A 23,933-nucleotide genomic window follows, 5' to 3' on the forward strand; every position below is an offset into this window, starting at 1 on the left:
CCTTTTGTCCCTGATTTATATCCAAGAAAGACACACTTTCGTGCTCTATGATCCAATTTCTTTCGATGAGCATATAAAGTAGAAGTAAAGGCTAAACAACCAAAAACCTTTAGAGATGTTAATTCTGGAATGTTGCCATTAAGAATTTGATATGGGCTATGTTTAAATGTAACTTGGGGTACTCTATTAATTATGTAATTAAATAGCATGAGCCACTGCATAATGCCAAAAACAATTTGGAAGATTAAAAGAAAATATGAGAGCCCTATCTACATTTAGAATATCTTGATGCTTTCTTTCAACAATTCTATTTTGTTGTGGTGTTTTCACACAACTTCTTTGATGTAAAATTTCTTTCTTTTGATAGAAAGAAGTCATCAAAAATTTCTGGCCATTATCAGTTCTAATGGCTTTTACCATGATTCCCTTTTGTGTATAAATCATTTCAACAAAATTCTTTAAAAGAGAGCGAGTTTCAGATTTATTTTTCATAAAGAAAATCCAAGTAAACCTACTCCTATCCTCAACAATGGTTAAAAAATATCTATGGCCAGAAGTAGATGGTGTGGCAATAGGCCCCCAAATGTCAGCATGAATCAAATCAAAAGGAAATTCAGATTTACTCAAACTATTCGAAAAAGGTAGCCTCTTTTGTTTTGCAAAATGACATGGATCACATGGTACATCATTGTTTGGACATGAGATAAATGGATGCATTTTTCGTAATTGTTGCAATCTACTAAAAGAAATATGGCCTAACCTATAATGCCAAAGAACACTTTGTGAAGTGTCCTGTTCTTCTGTCATAATATTCAAAATCTTTTCTTCTAATTTGCTAAAGTTAACAGCCATCTTTGCTTGAATATTCATTGTATACAACTCTCGCTTTTGATCAGCAATTCCAATCATCCTCAAGGTAGGTCGCTCCAACAACAAGATAAGGCATTAGTAACTTTTGAAATAGAAATGAGATTACATTTAAAACTTGGTATATATAGAACCTCAGTCAAATAAAAATCAGCTGAGAAGAAAACTGTTCCACATAAGGTTGTAACAGTTTGTGAACCATTTGGCATGATAATTTTAACTGAATTAATATGTTTAATAGAATAAAAATGTTTAAGACTAAAACAAATGTGAACAGTTGCTCCTGTATCTAAAATCCAATCTTGAGAATTCAATTCAAAACCGGAAAGAGAAATGAGATGAAATATACCGGCTGAAGGAGCATGAATGGTTGCCAAATTTTCATCATGAAGAGGTTCTTTATGTTGCTGGAATAGTGCAATAAGTGCTTCTTTCTGTCTATTCGAGAATATCCCATCCAAACTGATCTTGCCTTCATTTTGGATAACTGTGGGGTTGCATTCTGCATTACTCGCAACTACCACTGAGTTTACTGAATTAGCTGAAAGAGGTACTCCATTAGAGTGATTTGGTTGCAAATGTGGTGGAAAGCCATGCTTCTGGTAACATGTATCCACCAAGTGACCTTGTTTTCCACAATAAGAGCAAAGTTTGGGAGCTCCTCTAGTAGTATTTCTGCCACCTTTACCACGCCCTCTTCCTCTTCCTTTGACATTATTGGTCCCGAATTGGCCTTTTTCACCTCCAGTATTGATAAATTTGACACTGCCTTGGCTAATCTGGTATGACTCTCTTTCACCTATAGATTTAGTGTGAACAGCATTCACTAACATTCTAGAATCTGGTTCAATGAGATGCATCATTTGTCTCTCTTATTGAAGAAGTAGAGAAAAAACAGTATTCACATCTGGAAAGGGCTTAAGCAACATAATATGGGAGCGCACACTTGCATATTGGTCATTTAAACCTCTAAGAAAACGAATCATATAAGACTGCAACCTATATTGCCTCATTATGTCTAATCCACAGCTACAATTACTCAAGCAAGCACAAGTTGGTATGGGTCTGAATTTGTCTATTTCCTCCCAAATCCCTTTTAGTTTTGTATAGTAAGAGGTGATGGATAACTCACCTTGCTTTGTGCTGAACAGATCTTCCTCAAGCTCAGCAATCCGAAATAAATCACCCTCATAAAATTGATGTTTGAGGTCCTTCCACAGTTCGTGTGCATTGTCGCACCACAGTACACTCTGCAAAATTTCTGGACTCAATGATCCATGTAGCCATGATAGCACAAACGTGTTGCAACGGTCCCAAGCATCATATGAATAATCCGTTGGAGCTGGTTTGAGTAGCGTGCCATCAATGAATCTAATTTTATTCTTCGATTTTAAACAGATCCACACAGATCTCAACCAGGTGTGGTAGTTCAATGTGGTAAGTGGAGTGGTTGTGAGAGCGATTCCAGGTGTCTCACTTGGGTGAAGGTAGTAACAACTTGAAGGATCTTGAAGAAGGTTGGTGTTAGATCTAGAAGTGGCTTGGAAAGCTTGAAACTGAGCCATCATCTTTGCAAAGTTCTGAAAATCTACTGCAGTAAAACTCTGCGTATCTGGATTCATCACCTCTGCCTCATTCGTTGCCATTGATGAATAAATAGGACAGATCTACCTTTTACGAGCTACTCTAACTACAAGTTCTCATATGTGGTGAAAGATTCACACTTTGTTGCAGGCTCCACGTTCACCGCACCATGACAAAACTCTGTTCAAACCTGCAGAGTTGAATGGTAAACTAGTGTAGCAAGTACCATATGAGAGGGAGGCTCTGAAAAGAGAGAAAGAGGCAGCTGAGGGATAAAAAGCTTTCTTACCTATCTCATTACTATTATCCATATATATACAAGAATATTAGACACTCTAACCCTAATTGACATACTCTATCTAACCATCTATATACATCAGAGTACCTCATGAGTACCTAAGAAGTACCTGATTAATAAAATAAAATACTATTTAATATATAACCTCAATTACAGTCAGTGACATTGCTTCCTTCACTTTCAGAGTTATATTTTGAGGAGATTTCGAGATATCTATCCATTCCTTTAATATGCTAATTTTACGGCCCTTGAAGTCCTTTATCTTTCCGCCAATCGCTTTATGCCAGCTAAATTATCGAATTGGATTTTCAATCTTAATTCTGGTATCTCAGCTATTCACTTTTTAAAAAATTCGATGCAAGACTAACTTTCTAGGACATTTCTACACTTTCAAGGCCTTGAATCCTTTTTTTTTTTATTACAATGATCTCAATGAATTTACTTAAAATTGGGTGGATCAATTTAAAAATTACAAGACATAGTTCTTTCTGAAAATTCATTTTTTTGGTCTTTTACCTACGAGTTTAAAAAATTGTCATCTGTGACTAGGTTATCACTTAAATCAAATTTTTTTACAAAAAATATTTCTAAACAAAAATTTTGACTCCTTTTTAAACCTAAAATTTTTAGGTTTGAACTCACAATTATTGTTCTTTAACTTTGACCCTAAATGAATTTCTTTTTTCCAACTTCAAACTTTGATATTGGATGCTGTGAACTCCAAACTTTCTTCATGGATATATACACAATTCTTTATGTCACTTCTAAACATTGTGAACTCAAAAATCTCAATAGAACTAATAAAAAAATTCTGAATTTTGTTTCTGATTAAGTTCAGTATTTTGTTTTACATAACAATTCAATCAATGGCAGCATTTCGGATGTGTTACTTAATTCCAAAATATTAATGCTAAATGGCAATAATTTAAGAGTTAGTACGTCTCGAATATTACCAAATCTTATTCTTTTAAATTTATCCAACAAATCTTTGTCTAGATCCATTTTTCATTTCTTATGTTACAAAATAAAAATAAATAAATTTAAAATATTCGGATCTCGCTCATAATCTTTTATCAGGGAAGATTGTGAATTGTTGGATGCATTGAAAATTATTACAATATGTTAACTTGAAAGACAATAATTAGAGGCCAAATTTCTCACTTAATAAGTTTTTTATCCAACTTAATTTCATTTATTTTATTCAATAATAGATTATCTGGAGAAATGTCTCTCATTGAGTATGTTCTCTCTCTTGGTTCCTCTCCGAAGTCTCCATTGTAGTCGAGGGCTACGCACGATAACCCCACAAGTGGTATCAGAGTATGTTCTCTCACCTGATTCCTCTTCAAAGTCTTCCCGATGGCCGAGAGCTTCCCAGGGTGGCCCAACAAGTGGTATCATAGTATGTTCTCTCACTTGATTCCTCCTCGAAGTCTCCCCGGTGGTCGAGAGCTCCCCACGATGACCCAATAAATAGTATCAGAGTATGTTCTCTCACTTGGTTCCTCTACAATTTATATTTTCTTTTCATGATTATATGATATCTATTATTATTATTTTTTAATATATTATTTTATTTTTTGTCTTCATATGAAGTTGATAGTTAAAAATCGCTATATGATATTTAGTTAAACTAGTCAAATCATCTAACGATTCTTAAATATCAACTTCACAACAAAATAATTTTATGTGACTTTTCACCTATAATAATATAATAATAAAATAAATATAAACTAATTAATAAAGTATTAAAATTTAAAAATGATAATTATTTTTATAAAAACAAAAATAAAAATACTAATAATAAAAAAAATTAAATTTTATATAATTATTTAATTATACCGAGTTAACCGATTTGACCAGTGACCCATCGATTGAACCAGTGACTTAGTGATCCAGTAACCTCACCGGTTCGATTACCGGTTCGGTTTCAAAATCTCTCCGGTGGTTGAAAACTCACCATAGTGGCCAAATAAGTGGTATCAGAGTATGTTCTCTCTAGAAGTTAATTTTTGATCAAGTTCATTCTCTTGTTTTGCATAACAATTCAATCAATGGTAACATTTCGAATGTGTTACTTAATTTCAAAATTTTAACGGTGAGTTGTAATAATTTGAGAGATAATGTGTCACTAGTATTACCAAATGTCACTCTTTTATATTTATCCAACTACTCTTTGTTTTGATCTATTTCTCATTTCTTATGTCACAAGACAAAAGAAATTTTTTTTTTGAAATATTTGGATTTTTCTCATATTCTTTTATCAAGGTAGACTCTGAATTATTGGATGCATTAAAAATCACTACATTATATTAATTTGGAAGGTAATAATCTTAAAGGCCAAAATTTTCACTCAATTGGTATTTTGTCCAATCTAACTTTATTTAGTCTATTCAATAATAGATTATCTGAAATATTGCCTCTCATTAAGAAATTGTGAAAAGTTGTGTTCTAAATCTAAGTGAAAATGAATTTTCAGGAACTATATCAAATTAGGTGGAACAAAATATAATTGTGCTTCAATTACAATCTTATTTATTTAGTGGTAATATTCCCACTACAATATACAAACTTGATTTTCTCAATATATTGAATCTTTCAAAATAATTTATCAAGATCAATTTCAAGTTGTTGTTACAATATGACAAGCATGATTTTTAAAAATGAATCATTCGATTCATTTGATGTTACTATCCCCTAAGATTTTTTTATAAAAGCTACTTTATTTTTGTCTTCACTCATAATCTTACTATACTCATTAGGATATTAAATTCAACTATACACATTCAATGCGTGCCATTGATTTTTCAAGTAACAATCTATCCGGATTGGTACCAATAGTATTGTTTATGCTCGCTCCGTTGCAGTCTTTGAATTTATCCCACAATCAATTGACGGGAATGATTCCACAAGATATGAATAACTTGGTATTATTAAAATCTCTTGATCTCTCAAGTAACTTATTTTTAAAACAAATTTCTCATGTCACGTCTAATTTGTCTTTTCTTAGAGAACTGAATCTCTCTTGTAATAATTTTAAAGGCAAAATTCCATCAGGGATCCAACTTCAAAAATTTCAAAATTTGAGCTATATGAAAAATTTAAACCCATGTAAATCTTCACTCACAAGGATATGCCCACAAGATGAGGAACCACCAAATGAAAAATAGATAAGAGAAAATTATGACAATGATGATGACAACTTTAAATTTTATTTATGGTTCTATATCATGTTAGGATTTATATTTACCACAAATTATTTAGCAATTTGGAGTACAATTTTCTTCAATAGAAAATTCAAATTCTTAAACATAGTATTTTAAAAGTTTAACTTTGTGGTTGAAGTTGTGGCACGATGGTGAATCATTTGTCTATTAAGTATCTGTATCCGAGTTTAAAGTATCCGAGTACAAAGTATTTGAATTCAAAGCATCTGAGTTGGAAGTATCCCAGAACAATACATGGTTGACACCGAGTAGCGATAATTATTAAATAAAGTAACAAATTATATTCAACTTTTTAAATTTGACATGATACTTCTTTAAATATATTTTCTTATATTTTTTAATGCTAAAAATTTGATATATTTTTATTTTATTGTCTTTTATGATAATATTTGAAAAGAATATTTTATTATCATCAATCTTATTTTTCTTTCATTAAAATAAATATGATAAGCTAAGATTATATTTCATTGTTGTAAATGATTTGTTAAAGCATTGTTTTTAATATACATATTAAAAAAATTTAAAAACAAAAATTGTTCGGTATAATTTTGGTTTTACAAAATTAGTAATTTATAATTCTGATCCCATAATTCTTTTTTCTTTGCGGTTTTAGTCTAAAGTATTATTAGGTACCCATTCTTAAATTGGTATATATGTGTGTAATGATTATAATAACAAATTTTATTTATTTTTAATTTTTCATTTTACTAAAATTACACCTCTCTCTCTATATATAATTTACAGGTTTCTGAGGTAGATAATATGATTGGACTTGTTATTCCAACAAAATTTTGAATGTGTGTTATTACTTAGACTGTAACAGTCCAAATCACTCGCTAGCATGATATTGTCTGCTTTGGCACACAAGACTTCGCGGTTTTGTCTTTGACGATAGGGATGATAGCCGAAACCCCCACACTCACTTGTCAAAACGCGTCATGCTAGGGAGAGGTATCCACATCAGTTGGGGAGGGGAACGAAGCATGCCTTATAAGGGTGTGGATACATCTCTCTAGCATGACGCGTTTTGACGAGTGAGTGTGGGAACTTCGGCTATCATCCCTATCGTCAAAGACAAAACCGTGAGGCCTTGTGTGTGCCAAAGCGGACAATATCGTGTTAGTGGGTGATTTGGGCTGTTACAGATGGTATCAGAGCCAGAACCCGGATCGATGTGTCAGCGAGGGTGCTGGACTCCCTTAGGGGGTGGATTGTAAGGGCCCACATCGGTTGGAGAGGGGAACGAAGCATGCCTTATAAGAGTGTGGATACATCTCCTTAGCATGACGCGTTTTGACGAGCGAGTGTGGGGGTTTCGGCTATCATCCCTATCGTCAAAGGCAAAACCGTGAGACCTTGTGTGTGCCAAAGTGGACAATATCATGCTAGCGGGTGGTCTGGACTGTTACATAGACAATAATAAGTTAATAGTTATAATAATTTGACATGTATTCATCAAGGTTTCATTTTAAAATTATTTTAATTTTATCTTTGTAATATGTTGGATGTATGTACTTTGTGATAAAATTGTATTATTAAAATTGTAAAGTATATTTAAAGTTGTTTTTATTGTTTAACAATATATTGTAACAATAATATTTAGGAGACAATAAAAAATCAATTTAAATATAAAATTTATACTATTTAATATTCATTAATTATTGTAAATAAATTTGAGCTATTTAATTTAAACTGATTTATTATTATCTTCCTGTCATTACCGATATTATAATAACTAGCTAGTAGTAATACATTTATGATGCATTAGTGTCCCTCTTACTTTTTTATTTTCACTTGTAATAATTCTTTCTAATATATATGGCTGATTCAACTTCATCCTTCAATTATATTACCATTTTAAATGATGTACCATTTGTAAGTAATACTAACCTATTAATAGAAAAAAAAAATTATGAAACTTTTAACAAAATATAAAAATAATTAACATATATCATATTAAAAGATGATAATTATTATTATGCATGTATATACCAACAAGAAGCCGCAACAATTATATGTTCCGGTATTTTAAGAAATTAAAGGATCAATTGTACTTTTTCATATATAATAAGTTTGTTTTTACATTTTTAACATATAAAATAATGATACATTCAACTAATTCAACATAATTAAAATTTGAAAATAGGTTTTTAGGCTAAATGGAGAGTAAATCTCCAAAATGGTCTTTTAGATTGGGTTCGTGCACTAATATTGCCCCTCAATTTCTAAATGTTCTAAATGCATCCTCCAATTTGAACTCCGTACGAAATTCTGGTCCTTCCACCCAATTCCGGCATGACTCAGCAGCCGGAGTGCTGAGCTGTCGGTTCCACCTCCACGTAGGCTTCATCACCCTCCACCATTACCATCGTTCCTCCTCTTCTCCCAACGGAGCCACTACCCTTTTCTCTTCTTCCAATCCTCCTTTCCCTTTCTCCCTTCCTCAAGCATTGTAGCCCTTTCCTTCTCTCAGTTCACCAGCCTTCAAATCACTACCTCAGAACCACCGTCGCAACCCTTTCTCTTTTCTTCTTCATCTCTTCTTTTCTTTTCTCCTCTGTCCATTGGAGTGGGTGGATAAATCAGAACGGTGTTGTTTTGTGATGGAAGAAAATTGAAAGGTTGCTTGGAGAATATTTCCATACACTTTCAGTAACAATCAGAATCCAACAAACTAAATTAACCTATCATAACCACCTAAAATCAATTAAAACAGAAAATCAAACTAAACTAAGCCTAAAACTGGTGAAAATTAAAACTAAATTCTAAATAAACCTAAACTAATAGGGGAAGTTGGGGTGGTCAGATAGGGAAAGAAGGCAAACCGAAACGTGACGAAGGAGAGGAGGGTTAGTCATCGTGGGTGATGGAAATGACAAGGAGAAGCAGACGAGGGGAGGCAGCAGTAGTTCGGTGATGAGGAACAAAGATGAAGGTACCCGGCTCTTTAGCTGAGAAGAGAAAATGGGAGAGAAAGATGTGGCGGCGATGGAGATGCTGGAAGCTGCGATAGGGCTAGGGTTCGATGCGTGGAAGAGGGTGATGAAAATGGCAGATTGGCAGTGACAATAAGCTCGGGCTCGACGGAAGTGGTTCGCCAAGAAGAAAGCTCGACGTCTCTGGACCTGACGGGGAAGGAGAGGGTAGAGGGAGGAGGTTGGACGCGGTGGTCGCAGATGGTGGAAGCTATGGTGGCTCGCGGTGGTGGTTCAGCCTTAGGCCAATGGGTAAAGGAGAAGAGAAAAGAAGAGATGAAGAAGAAAAGAGAAGGGTTGCGGTGGTGGTTCTGAGGTAGTGATCTGAAGGCTGGTGAACTAAGAGAAGGAAATGGTTACAATGCTTGAGGAAAGGAGAAAGGGAATGAGGATTGGAAGAAGAGAAAATGGTAGTGGCTTCGTTGGAACCGCCAGCTCAGTGCTCTGGCTGCTGAGTCATGCCGGAATTGGGTAGAAGAACTAGGATTTCGCACGGAGCTCAAATTAGAGGGTGCATTTAGAGCATTTAAGAACTGAGAGACAACATTGGTGCATGGGCCCAATTTGGAGGACCATTTTAGGGATTTACTCGCTAAATGGATGCTTGATCAGTTGGCCCTGATTCATCAATAAAATGGCAAGAATTAAAACTTCTACAAATTACATGCAAGTGTGTATTAATTTGATTCTTAGTTAATGTGTATTTAGTATTTATTTGATATATATATATATATATATATATATATATATATATATATATATATATATATATATTTAGCTAATTATATACTATATTTTTTTCTCTTAGAAATTTATGTCATGATGAAATTTATCTATTTTTTGGCATTACAGATTTGTGGTGAACTTGTTAAATATCCTATAAAGTATAAACTATTTAATCTTATTATAGTTAGCCAATAGTAAATTTTTAGACATTTTATTTATAAAAGTGTTAATTCTATATTATAATTCATCTATTCTAATTCATAAAATTTAAATTATTAAATAGAGATGTAGAGATATTTTTAAAATTTTTCAATAATTATTAGAGAATATAATTTTTTTTGAAAAAACTTAAGAAACTCGCAATAAAAAAAATAAACATAATATTGATAAAACTATAATCCGATTCATATATATAGATTTATTTGCACATTAGAATTAAAAAAATAAAAATAAAAATAAAATATTGTTTGACGTCTAATATAATTTGTATTTTTTTTATGGAATCTCTACACTCATAAGAAAAATAAAAACTGAGTTCAATTAACCAAATTGAGCGAAATAAATGACAGATTTGATAGTCAAATTTATTAAGTAGCAAATGTGGAGTTTTTTAATTTTAATATGGGGATTCTGATGGAGTCTAACAGCGTTATGAAGGTTTAGGGTGTATTACAGAAATGTGACGGCGTGGTAAAACAAATCGGACGGAGCGATTTGGTGGGCAGAAATCGGATGGACCGATTTCAGGGTGGAGATGGGTCGCAAATCGGTGCCACCGATTTGAGGACAATAGCCAGGTGTCACGCATGCACGCAGGTCCTGGTTGGCCCGTGACACTCCTTCTCCCAATGCAAGTGATGTAAACCCCTCCCCCCAACATATCATTTTCACTCTTCTTCGTGAATCTCTCTCTCAACCCCACACTTTCCTCTCTGAACCCCACCTCTTTCCCTTCTTTCTTTACCATTGTTGAACCACAAGAAAGGTTCAAAAAATTTTGAAGAAAATGCCAAAAAAAAAGAAAAATTAAAGAAGTAAATCAACCGAAACTTCATATTGTCAACTATCTTGGGCATCCAGATTATGTAAGTTTTTAATTTTTTTTAATATTCTAATTTATTGATAATAATAGTCATAATAGTAGGTTTTAGTTAGTAGTAATGTATATTATAATGGCACTAAATAAAAATTAATCTAATCATGTATGTGTTGTTTGTTAAGTAGTTAGAAATAGAAACTAAAAAATAAATCCTGTATGTTGTATGTCTGAAATGGTTGGAATTTTTTAACCGTTGAGTTGGAATGAATGAGGAAGAAAAAGAAAATCTGTATATCATAGATTAGAATGGATATTAATATGTTGTTGTTGTTATTATCTTATTAGTATTAATAACTGAGTTTAATAAGTTATTATGATTAATAGTAATAACAATATAATAAATTATTTTATTTATGATGACAAATAATTGAATTTTAATTCAGTAAAATTTAGACAATAAATTAGTAATAAATAAATTTAGATTAAGAAATTAATTAATAGTAAGCTGTGTTAGGAATAATAATAATAATGATAATAATAATAATAATAATAATAATAATAGAATTGTTTGAAATAATAATAATAATAATAATAATAATAATAATAATAATAATAATAATAATAAAAAAAAAAGTTAGTTAGAATAAATTAAATCCAGATTAGCTGGGATATTTTTTTTTTAATAATCTGATTTATTGATAATATTAGTGATAATAGTAGATTTATTAGTAATATATATATATATATAATGAATGAATGAATGAATGAATGAGGAAGGAGAATGAGATGTATACATAACATATTAGACCAAGATATTGATATGTTGTTGTTGTTATTATTTTATTAGTGTTAGTAATTGAGTTTAATGAGTAATTATGAATAATAATAATAACAATATAATAAATTATTTTATTTATGATGACTAATAATTGAAAGATTGTTGTATCATTTACTGTGTATGCTTCAATGCAATTATGATTGGAGTTAGTTATAATGGACATGTTAGGATAATTGTGTTTTTGATAATGTAGTTATATTATGATGGTACTTATAACGGAGATTTGATATTGTAGGGTTCACGGATGTTAATGTGCGAGCATTATAAGCCGCCGGATCGATACAATGAAATTGTTGAGTCACAGTTACGCGAGACTGGCTTTTATTATGTTTCTCAGATTGGAGTGGTCCAATGTCAGTCAGCAATGGTTAATGCACTGGTTGAGAGATGGCGGCCTGAGACTCACACGTTTCATTTTTCGGTTGGTGAGTGTGCCGTGACGTTGGAGGATGTGGCGATGATTCTCGGTCTGCCGACAAATGGACTTCCAGTTACAGGACCGACAATGAGTAGTTTTGAGGCATTGGAAGCCGAGTGCTTGCACCAATTTGGAGTTGCACCGAGGAAGACAGACTGTAGAGGGAGCTTTATAAAATTAACGTGGTTTAGGGGTTTGAAAGATCGTATAGTGTTGAATGATGATGTTCACATTCAGATGTATGTAAAGTGTCACATAATGTTGTTATTTGGGTTAATTATGTTTGGAGATAAGTCTGGTGCAGCAGTGCATTGGAAATTTTTACCTTTGCTCCGTAATTTTGGTGGAATCATATAGTTTAGCTGGGATTCGGCATGCCTAGCACACTTGTATAGGTTATTTTGTAGGGCAACTCGTGTCGATTGCAAGAAGATTGACGGGCCACTGACGTTGTTGCTTACTTGGGCTTGGATCCAGCTACCATTTCTAGCGCCGATTCCCGGCAATTCCCGGTTGTTTTCAATTGCAAACAGGTAATTGTGATTATTGTATGCATTAAAAGAAGTTCTAGATAATGTAATTTGTTTTTCACAAGATAAGTCAATTAATTAATTGTCGGATGGCAGGTGGCGTGACTGGGAGCGTGAAAACTATGGCTACCGATACACTTTGCTTGAGAATTACAGGAGGTTGTTAGATGATCTACAAGAAGGACAGGTATGTTGTAAAATACTAATACCGTATGTAGCTTGTTAAGTGAGTTAATTTTTGGGTACTCATCTGAATTGTTCCATGTGTCCAGTTTGTTTGGCAGCCTTATGGCATTGGAGACATTGACCCAGACTTGATTCCTTTAGCCATCCATCATAATTTGGTTCTTTGGAGTGCCAGAGTGCCACTTATATCCTTTGAATGCATCGAGTGGCATGCAATTGATAGAGTCATGAGGCAATTTGGTATGAGACAGGGTGTTCCTACTCTAGAGCAGGATTTAGGTGCATCACACGGCGAAGTTCTAACTGGGCCTAAGAATGAAGATTGGGCCAATACCCACTCTTCTTGGGTGATGCAGTGGACCAACCGGTATAGTCACATTCTCTCTGATGACTTGGTGCCTTTACATTATCAATTGGAAAGTTACATGGATTGGTACCGAGGGGCATATGGTGACCACTTGCAATTGTCGACCTTGTATTCCAAGAGAATCCAGAAGGTCCTCAGCCACCACCGGCACCATCACCATTACTTCTTTCAATAGCTGACCTAATAGAATCGTGTCGATCAGAGATAAGTCCCACTCCATCACGTGTCACCACATGTTGACGCAAGTTACTCAGGAAAAAGTACCATGCATCCGAAGTCTCTCCCTCCACTATGGCAAATGCAATAGGTACTATGTTGTTATTACCATCCTGTGAGACTGCAACCAATAAACAACCCTTGTATTTTTCATAAAAATGAGTCCCGTCCACCTGCACCACTGGCTTGCAGTGTCTGAAGGCCCTTATACAAGGATAATAGCTCCAAAAGACTCTATGCAGTACACGTATATCAGGAACCAAATCATCCCCCTGGTAAGCAGGCATTGTTTCAAAGTGAACCACTGCAGATGGCTCCTTTTGACACATGGCCTCAAACCATATGGGCAAAGCTTCATACGATGCTTCCCAACCACCGAAAATTGATTCCACCGCCTGCTACTTTGCTAACCAAGCCTTGCGATAACTGATGGTGTAGTTAAACTTTGACTGGACTTCAGCAATGATTGATTTCACCTTTATAGACGGGTCAACTTCTACCAACGGCTTAATTGCTTCTGCAACTGTCTTCGAATCCAACTTCGAATGGTCTTGAGAAATAGTTGACCTGGTACACGTGTGACTTCCATTGTACCTCCTTATCTCCCAACAGTACTTCTTCTGCATTTTGGTTACCCTGATCAACCAGTCACAACCATTGCCATATTCTGTACATTTGGCATAGAATGTCGTGGGTTCCGACTCATATACCCGATAGTCTACACTTCTTCGGATGGTATAATCTTTCATTGCCTTGATTACTGCCTCCCTTGAACTGAATTCCATCCCCACTGTGAACTCACCATCCGCCACAATAGGAAGGGCTGCATACAGCAAAAGAAAGAAATCCTTTATTATGTCCTCAGTAATAAATTACTTACTACAACTCAAATACTAAACACACTAGAACTATATAAGCCTATAATAGTCTTTTTTTTTTTCGCTGATCTATCTACGCAAAGAACCACTGAATACAATTCATAATAAAGAACTACCTATTAATAAAAAAAAATCAAATGCTATGGTCACAAATGACTATCCACATATGTTACACATCTGACTTATTTATCAGCTACATCAGAGTTTCACATGTCTATCTAGCTTTACGCACCTGAATTCATATATTGCGGAAACTCCGGTGCGTGCATAGCCTCCAAATCCAACGACCGCATGAAAGAAGGATCCTGAAACGGATGCGGGTTTGCTACTGCATTTGCAACTTCTGCCACATCTGCGTTCATATCACTGCCAGTTTCATCTTCGTCTTCACCTGGACCAACGATCTCGTAGTTACTTTCAAATTCATCCTCGCTTTCACTATTATAATCTTCCAACTCAATATTACGGTCTGCTTCGGATTGCTCAAACTCAATATACAACTCGATGCACGACATTCGGTGGCGATTATCCATATACAATGAAAACATTTCATGCATACTCGCTTCATCTGTGACGTACTTCGTCTGAAATTGAACGAACCCACCAAACACAGATAACGGATACCGGTACAAAATACACGATACTCTCCTAAATATTTGAGAATCTATCTTCTCACAAATCACCCCTTTCAATTCCTCAAATGATAATGTGAACGGAATAACATCTAATGGATTCTCACACACAAATTGAACCCCCTCATATGTTTCCAATAAAATCTGCCCGTAATAATAAATTTTCAACACAACTCTATTATCCATAATAGTATACGTACTTGACTAAACTCACTATTCCAGAAATTTATTCTACTTCAACAGAGAGGAAAAAAGAAAGAAAAATCAGAGGAGGAGACGAAGAACAGCTGGGACGAGGAGAGGAAGAACAGTTGGGACGGTTACGAAGAATTGAATGCGACTTCTGTGATATTTTTCATCTTAGGAATGCACTTACAGGCAAATCGTAGGGACCGACCGTGTTCGTATCGAAATTTGTGCGCATCAGAAATCGGTGGGTCCGACCGGTCCCCTCACGGATTAAAAAAAATTTCCTCTCCCTTGAAATCGGTGGGACCGATTTCCTTCCTCTTTGTTAACCCACAAATCGGTTGCACTGATTTCTAGCTCAACAACCTCACATAATTCGGTCCCACCGATTTGTGTTCTTTCCTCAAATTGCTTGAAATTGGTGGGTCCGATTTCTTTTCCACAAGATTCCAAACTCAACGCTGTCATAACAGGGTAATTCACCTGTAATGATCATAATTCAGCTAAACTCACACCAATAAATCATATAAAAAAAAATGAGCCGCAAATGTGAGGAGGAGTCACCAAAAATAAAATGTGAGAAGCTTAATGAATTAGTTGGACACTGAAAAAAATAAGGAAGACAACCCCTTCTCCGTCATCGCACGAGCTTCTTCTTCTCCTTTTCTCACCCACAGCGCCACCGCCGGCCACCCTAACCGCAGCAGCTACCTTTTCCTTCTTCTCCTCTTTTTTAAACACTGAACCAGTAGAACACAGCCTCTGTCTCTCTCGTTCTTTCTCGTTCGCAGAACAAAGCAAGCTCAAGCTCCACCACTGCGGCGCCTCTCTCTCTCCTTTTATCCCCCTCAGTTCTGGCTCGCATATCTTCTCAGTGCCACAGCCATCATCTCCTCCAGTCAATGCCGCGGCTACCTTCGCGCAGCCCTAGCTCTGTGGCGACCAAAATCGGTTCCACCGTCAGCCGCGGTTCCACCTCTCTCTTTCCCCTGTTCGAACCGTAGAGACCTGGGCATCTTCTTTCCCTCTGCCCTGTTTTGATTGTCTCTGCTTCCAGGTTTTAGTTTCAAAATTCTTTTAATTTCTGTTGAGTTCAATTAATTTTGTTTTGTTAGTTTGATTTTAGTAATTAGTTTAGTTAGATTTGTTTTCTGATTAGTGGATTTTTAGGTTGTTAAAATAGGATTAGATTAGGTTTTGATTCTGGATAGCTGAGAAATAGGAGAAACGGTTTCCAAGGCCTTGTTTGGTAAACAGGAATTGGGAAGAAAATGAGAGAGAGAGAGAGAGAGAGAGAGAGAGAGAGAGAGAGAGAGAGAGAGAGAGAGAGAGAGAGAGAGAGAGAGAGAGAGAGAGAGAGAGAGAGAGAGAGAGAGAGAGAGAGAGAGAGAGAGAGAGAGAGAGAGAGAGAGAGAGAGAGAGAGAGAGAGAGAATGACGAATTAAAACGAAAGGTTTAGGGGCGTAGGGAGGGAGACGAAACTATTGATTCCGCTACTGTGTAATTGAATGGAATTGCGTGCACAATAGAATTAGAGATAACACCGAAAACAAAGAATCGTGTAGAATCAAGGGAGCTAGGGTTTGCGATGAGTGAGAGTAACAGCAACAGCAACGGGGTGAGCAATATCAACATAACAAGATTTTGTGTTTTATGTCAGTAATTTCCACAACCACTAGGTTTTTCTTTTTCCATTTCTCTTTCTGTTTCTGTTACATAACAAGATTTTGTGTTTTATGTCAGTAAAATTGGGCAAGTTGTTGGCACAGTTTACAAGGACATGAAGGGACCACTCTTTCCTACCATTGCTGTTCATAGCCAAAATGAAGAGTATGTTCTATCACCATGAATTCTACTATTCTAGTATTAACCGTCCCTACCTGTTTTATCACACACTATTTATTTTCCAATGTAGTAGGTGTTCCTTCTTGCTATATATGAAGTCATCATCAATCTGATTATAGTAGTAAACGGCATTGAGATTTGAGTAGTTATTTTTAATCTTAAATTGTCATTCCTATGCTGAGCATGCATTTGCTTACCTTTGAATTTTCAGTTCTGCTTCACTAAATGAATGTGCCAGACTATTTTCAGTTCTGCTTTCCATATTATGTGAAGCTCAGTAAAAAAGGTTACCGTTCACTGATAACAGCGACGATCATGACATGTTGATTCCTTACTTGGCAACTGAAGCATGGATAAGATCTTTAAACTACTACATCATAGATGATTGGAGGCCATGGCACACAAATGGCCAAGTTGCAGGGTATTCCTCTAATTATAGTTATGTAACTAAGGGTCCGTTTGGGAAACACCAAAAAGTTACTTTTTTCAACTTTTGACTTATAGAAAGTTACATTAATGTGTTTGGTACAATTTTTTAGATAAACTTTTAACTTTTCAAAAAGTTATTTAAGAGCTTTTGAAGAAGTTAAAAAATGTGACTCCTCCTATTTTCAAAAGCTATTTTATCACTTCTATTTAATGCACAACTTTAAAACAAGGACTTCTATAATAACTCTCCAAACTCAAAATAACTTATTTAAAAGTTAATATTAATAAAAGTCCTTATATTTTAAGCTCCTTTTTCAAAAGAACTTATTTAAGAAGTTTAGCCAAACTGGCCCTAAGTTGAACTTGTCCATAGAAAGTAAGTTATATAGTTAATGAATGTTTTTTCTTATGCAGATACCCAAGGACTTACTCATGGCTGAGGTGAGGACAAGGTTAGGCCCGCCTCCTCAGCCATTCTTTTGAATTTCTGTTGATGTCTTTATTGTATTTAGCAGCTGCTCTCTTTGATGTTCTCATTTTATGTTTTACCTCGCTATTGATATTTGTTGATCAGGTTCTTGAGTGTTTTGAACTTCAACCCGATAACAGTGTGTTTCTAGAGCTGATTCCTATTTTTCCCAAGGTTATTGTTCTAAGTTTTTCTTATTTCAATATCTGATATTGATTAGACAAGTTTTAATACTCTGGTTTTATTATTATTATTATTTTTTGCAGTCTCATGCTTCACAGATTCTTGGATTTAAGTTTCAATATTATCAGCACATGGAAGTCAGCTGCCCTGTTCCCTTTGGGCTCTATAAGCTCACAGCATTACTGGTGAAACAAGATTTTATTGATATTGATATTGCTGATGATGATATTGTCTTGTGGTATAATTTTAATTTATCTATCTACTCTGCTCTACACTTGTCACAGTTTTTTGATGGATATGAATATCATGAGACATCATTTGGGCAGACTTACCAATGTTACCCTGCGTCGTTTCTTGAGAAGGTTAGCATTAACTTTGTGCATCCCTTGCTAAGTTTTTCTTGGCACTTAAATATGAGATATGAGATTTCAATTCTAAGGATCACCAATTAAATATGAGATTTCATTTTGCACTTATTTAATGCCCCTTGAATATGTGGGTTGGGCACGGAAAGAGGATCCATCAATTTTATTTGTAATTTTCTTCATGCAGTAATTAATAATCACATTTATCCTAACTATAGGTTCAATTTGTTATATGAAGAATGCATTGAGTTTAATAAGCTGGGACTTAGAGATAATGTTGCGCAGATATGTGTACTAGAGGTATATTGTATTCACATTCTAGTTGTAATTGCTTTGCCTAGTTCAATTTCTGTTAAAAAAAATTGAGAATCCTTATTTATCTTAAATGTTCACTCCTTTATTAATTTTCTGGTAATTCTTATTTGTATTCTACTCCTTTGAACAGTTCAAAACTCAAAATGGATCTGTCCCATCAAGATGATTTCTCCCTTTTTTGGCTACATGACTTTGAACTTTTCTCCTATTATATTTTTTGGTTTTTGAGTAAGTGGAAGTATCTCGAGTTCTATTTATACTGGAAGAAAGAGCCTTCAGCCTCCTACATGACTTGGCAAATGGGATTTTGCTGCAAGTTTCTTATAGTTATGACTGAACAAGATTAACTTTGAACTATGCAATAGCTTGGAGTGTGATATTTTTAGTACTTCTACATGAAATTGCTAACCATTGCTTTGGGGACCATTTTGCTTCATATAACTCCAACCAAAATGCTTTCATGACAGCTTTTGGATGGAGCTTTTTTTTTTGGGTTGCTTTCTTAAAATTAAATAATTATTTTAAACAGTTTTTCAAAACCAATCAATAAATTAATTGTATGCAATTATACATTGTTGTTGTTTTTAGTCACTGGTTGCACCCTCTTTTGAATTGGCATAAAGGTGAATAATTTTATAACCCTACTTACCTTAGTATGTTATATTTGACTTCTTTTTCTTTCTTATTGAGATTAATATCCTCCAACTCACATCAAATTTGGATAACTAGGATGTGTTGCTAATATTAGCTTCTAATTAAGGTACATACGGTGAAGCATAACTTATTGTTTGGATTATTTGGTTGGTGTGTAATGCTTGCATTGCATAACTTATTGTTTGGATTGGATCAGACGTCTGGCATTTATCTAGTGTATATGTATATAGGACTTTCCCTGGATATGTTATGACTTATGAGATTGGAAAGCTATTCTTTATATATAAAACTTAGTTGGTTTAAGGAGTGGAAGGTAAAAGTAATATATATATATATATATATCATGCAAATCATATAAATTATTTTAAGAACAAGATTATTTTCTTATATCATAGTACTTTTTTTATGTGCAGAGCCACTTTCTTATTGACGATGATGATGAAGAGTTTTTTTTGGAGGGCTTTCAAGTAGGATGATGATGAGGATGAGGACTATGATGATGATGAGGATGAAGATGACACAGAAGACCATAGCTGATAGTTTTAGTATGGTTGAACAATATACTGAAAATTATATTGATGTATCAATACATTTTGTTTATGTTTTGAATTATATTGACTTGCTTGTTTATAGTACTTTTCTTTTAGTTTGATAATACGATAAATTTGTTTATTTTTTAAAATATTATAAATATTCGAATACAAATTAGATAAAAATTTGTATTTATTAAATTTATATTTATTTTGTAGACATGATTATTTTGCAATGAAAAAACATAAAAAAAAAATTCAATTTTACCTTACTGACGGATTTACAGACGAATTTTCTATCTATATTCAGGGTTTGGAATGGTTTTCCAAAGCTCTAATTACCGTCCAAAAATCTGTTGTTAATTACCAACGGAAAATTCGTTGGTCTCTAATTATCAACGGAAAATCTGTCGGTAAATTACCGACGGAAAAAAATCTGTCGGTAAATAATTTCCGACGAGGACAAGTTTCTAGTTGTGCGACCTTAAGGTTTTGAATTGGATGTGATGTCTTTTCATCTTATGTTTTCTTACTTGGTTCTTCTCTGAAGTCTCTACGGTAGTCGAAAGCTTCCTACGGTGACCCAACAAGTGGTATTAAAAGTTGATGGTTAATCGGTCTGATAATTTAAAAATATTTAAAGTAAAATATTAAAAGTCTTTCAGGTGACTCAACATAATCAAATTGATAAAATAATTTTAAGTATTGTATCGTTTTTGTCCCAAACGTTTGGGGCAAGTCCCAAAGTTGTCCCTAATGTTTCAAAATTTACTCAATGTTGTCCTGCCGTTAGGGATCCGTTAACAGAATTGGTGGCGGGACAAAATTGAGACGATTTTGAAACGTTAAAGATTTAAATAGGACGAAAACATTGGAGACAAAAACAATACATAAAAATAAATTTTAATTTTATCCTTCAATAATATCAATTTTTTACTGTACATAGTATTCAATTATTTTTTAATCACATCTAAGTAAATTACAATTAATCACACTACTTTTATTTTAAATAAATTAACTTTTTTATAATTTTACTTTTAAAATAATGTAATTTTACAATTCGACAAAGTATCCGTATTTGTTAAGTTGTTATAACATTCTGGAAGTTGGTGGTATGCATGGGATATGAATGCGTCCGGATTTTGAGCAGTCCCTAATAAGGCAATTCATTATTGCCGGATGTGCGCGCGGATCGTGAGCATCTCCTAACAAGGCAACTAATTTATGTTATATTGGTCAATGCCAAATAGATGCATGCACATCCGCAACGGTTAATTACCATTCTACCCTATAAAAGAGATGTTGCACCTTCACCTTTACATACATCTTTTTGTGCAAACATCATGTCTCTAACAACAAATGTAGTGGTCCCAAATGTTGTCCTACAATCATCATTCACCATGCCGGTCATCGGCTTTGGAACTGCCGCCATGTCGAACGACAGCGACACCCTCAAAGCAGCCGTGATTGAGGCCATCAAGCTCGGTTACCGGCACTTTGACACTGCTTCCATTTATGGCTCCGAACAAGCTCTCGGAGAGGCCATTGCTGAAGCCCTTAAACTTGGTCTCATAAGCTCTAGGGATGAACTTTTTATCACTTCCAAGTTATGGTTGTCCGATAATCATCCCCATCTTGTTCTTCCTGCTCTACAAAATTCACTTAAGTAAGAATCAAGATACATTATGACTCTTTAATTACCTTGTATCAATATATGTTCATGTCAATTAAAAAAAAATCATTAATGTGAGTGTTAATATTTTCATGTGAATATGATAATTGAAAATCGTTCAATAATTTATATGCAGTTTAATTGTTTCACGGTGGAAATTCAGGTGCAGTCGACTTCACGTAAAGTTGATACCTGAGAGCTGTTAAGTGATTGGACTGATTTGACTAAATTTTCATCTAACGACTCTCAGATATCAACTTTACGTGAAGTCGACTTCACCTGAGTTTATATATAACACGTGTCAACATCTTAATTTATATCTTGATGCATGCACGCAGGACTCTTGGATTAGAATACTTGGACCTTTACTTAATCCACTGGCCACTGACTACAGAGCTTGAGCTGAAGAAATTTCCTTATGATGAAGATGACTTGTTGCCATTTGACTTGAAGGGTGTGTGGACCTCAATGCAAGAATGCCAAAACTTGGGTCTCACTAAATCAATTGGAGTCAGCAACTTCTCTTGCAAAAAGCTTGAAAATCTCCTCTCTTTTGCTAGTATCCCTCCTGCGGTTAATCAAGTAATTAAGCTTTTTTATATATAATTACACACATAAATATTAATTTTAGATAAATGACATTTTCAATCTAACATTGGATTTATTCGAAGTCTAAAACAACTAGTTATAATTAAAAAATAAAGCTCTATTCGATTCTCAACCATTTAAATGATTATTGGTCTAAGTGGACTTTGATACAGTATCCGTCTAGACCAATTATTTAAAGGAAAAATATGAGGAGCCAATGGAATATTTGTACAATGTATACAATGAAGGTTTAGGAAATATTAGAGATATAATCATTAGTGTTACATTTTTTTATCAGCTTTTTGGAAGATGTTTATTATCCTTAGTACTCGGATGGTTATTCTAGATAGTATGGGAGATGTTCATTTTATAACTCATATAACTCATTGTACACATTGTACAAATAAGTCATTGGGACTCTTATTTAAATGGTTGAAAATGAATTACAAATTTTCAAAACAAATTATCAAAAGTCGAAAAGAATTTCTACTCTTAATTTTGTTCATTTATTAATAGTTACTAAACTAAATACGTACTAAACCAATCACCAACAGGTGGAATTGAATCCTTGCTGGCAGCAGAAGAATTTAAGAGAATACTGCAAAACTAAAGGTATTGTGGTAACTGCATATTCTCCTTTGGGAGCTAAAGATTCCTTTTGGGGTGGTAATCATGTTATGGACAATGAACTACTGAAGCAAATTGCAAATGCTCATGGAAAAACAGTTGCTCATATAAGTCTTAGATGGCTCTATGAACAAGGTGTAACTTTTGCAGTGAAGAGCTACAACAAAGAGAGAATCAAACAGAACTTGGAAATATTTGACTTTTCACTTACAAATGATGATTATCAAAAGATTAATCAAATTAAACAAGAGCGCAAGGTGAAGAACGGTCCCACTGGATTCGAATTTGCTGAAAATCTTTGGGATGGAGAAAATTAGATAATGTTATGTATTAAATTCTTATTTTATTTTTAAAAAATAAAAATAAAATAAGAATTTAATTAATATTATGCATTTATGTTTAGTTATATATTTTGCATCTTTAGTTTGTCTTTGTCTTGTGTGGAACTGTAATAAAATACGAAGACAAATAGTCTTCAAATAAAGGGACTTGTATGTTCTCAATAATTCAATGATATTCCTGTCTTTGATGCATGTTTAATTCAATCTTATGAAAAGTATTTTTCTATATATCTTTTATATTTATATTAAAAAATTAATTTGGATTTTTCTGGTCGTTGGTTCATTAGCTAATCCATTTAAATAAGTGTTGGTGATTCAAATTTTGTTTTGTATATGCTATAACATATTAGTCAATGACAAATTCTTAAATGGAGTTTAGATATGCAATGAACTAATTTTTAATTTGTCGTCAGACAAGTGAGAAACAAAAAAATTATATTAAAAATAATTGATATATATATATATATCTAGCGTCAAACATGCTAATGTAGGATGTTTTGATATTAATTTTCGGAAAAGTATAGGGAGATAATAAATTTAGTGAACAATATAGTGTGCTTTTATCTTATTGGACCAATTTTAAAACTCATTGTTTACATTGTTTACGAAAGTTATTGTCTACCTAGTAAAATCGTAATTTTTTTTACATCTCTCTACTTAATGTTATTTATAAAAAGTAATATATATTAATGATGATAATTGTTAATAATTAATTATTATATGGTGAATTTTGTTAATAATTACAAGATTTTATACCATATATTTTTTTAATAACTATATTACTTTTTTCTTGTATTTCAATAGACATTATTATGTATAGCATGTTTTATTTATAACTCATGAACATTATTTTAGAACCACAATGCCTCTTGTCATAATTTTTTCTGCTTTAACTATTTCTTATAACAATAATGTATTTTTTTATTGAAGTTACGATATGTAATT

At 33.7% G+C, this 23,933-nt stretch overlaps 3 protein-coding genes across 20 annotated transcripts; all 3 read left to right on the top strand.

Moving 5' to 3' along the window:
• The first annotated feature begins 9,152 nt into the window (after positions 1 to 9,152).
• LOC140182123 (serine/threonine-protein phosphatase 7 long form homolog) lies at positions 9,153 to 13,061 on the top strand. Its single transcript, XM_072228242.1, has 6 exons — positions 9,153 to 9,203; positions 11,790 to 12,211; positions 12,380 to 12,505; positions 12,599 to 12,689; positions 12,775 to 12,928; positions 13,045 to 13,061. The coding sequence occupies exons 1-6, from the start codon at positions 9,153 to 9,155 to the stop codon at positions 13,059 to 13,061; spliced, it is 861 nt and encodes a 286-aa protein (XP_072084343.1).
• A 2,458-nt stretch (positions 13,062 to 15,519) lies between these two features.
• Positions 15,520 to 19,982, top strand: LOC112779784 (uncharacterized). Of its 18 annotated transcripts, none has more exons than XM_072228172.1 (9): positions 15,520 to 16,027; positions 16,714 to 16,800; positions 17,123 to 17,236; positions 17,659 to 17,696; positions 17,819 to 17,887; positions 17,980 to 18,081; positions 18,181 to 18,258; positions 18,480 to 18,561; positions 19,644 to 19,982. In XM_072228172.1, the coding sequence occupies exons 6-9, from the start codon at positions 17,984 to 17,986 to the stop codon at positions 19,704 to 19,706; spliced, it is 321 nt and encodes a 106-aa protein (XP_072084273.1). In that variant the 5' UTR covers positions 15,520 to 16,027; positions 16,714 to 16,800; positions 17,123 to 17,236; positions 17,659 to 17,696; positions 17,819 to 17,887; positions 17,980 to 17,983; the 3' UTR covers positions 19,707 to 19,982. The 18 variants fall into 18 exon arrangements, 16 of the variants coding, with proteins under 16 accessions (XP_072084273.1, XP_072084271.1, XP_072084266.1 ...); XM_072228170.1 differs by having other exon boundaries at positions 15,537 to 16,027; positions 17,027 to 17,236; XM_072228168.1 differs by lacking the exon at positions 15,520 to 16,027 and adding an exon at positions 16,171 to 16,588 and having other exon boundaries at positions 17,027 to 17,236.
• Positions 19,983 to 21,086: 1,104 nt separating this feature from the next.
• LOC112775059 (NAD(P)H-dependent 6'-deoxychalcone synthase) lies at positions 21,087 to 23,150 on the top strand. Its single transcript, XM_025818531.3, has 3 exons — positions 21,087 to 21,426; positions 21,771 to 22,014; positions 22,575 to 23,150. Exons 1-3 carry the CDS (start codon positions 21,104 to 21,106, stop codon positions 22,962 to 22,964), a joined length of 957 nt encoding a protein of 318 aa, XP_025674316.1. The 5' UTR covers positions 21,087 to 21,103; the 3' UTR covers positions 22,965 to 23,150.
• Positions 23,151 to 23,933: the final 783 nt, after the last annotated feature.

The sequence above is a fragment of the Arachis hypogaea genome, chromosome 19, assembly GCF_003086295.3.
Source record: "Arachis hypogaea cultivar Tifrunner chromosome 19, arahy.Tifrunner.gnm2.J5K5, whole genome shotgun sequence".
In the NCBI taxonomy this organism is placed as follows: Eukaryota; Viridiplantae; Streptophyta; class Magnoliopsida; order Fabales; family Fabaceae; genus Arachis; species Arachis hypogaea.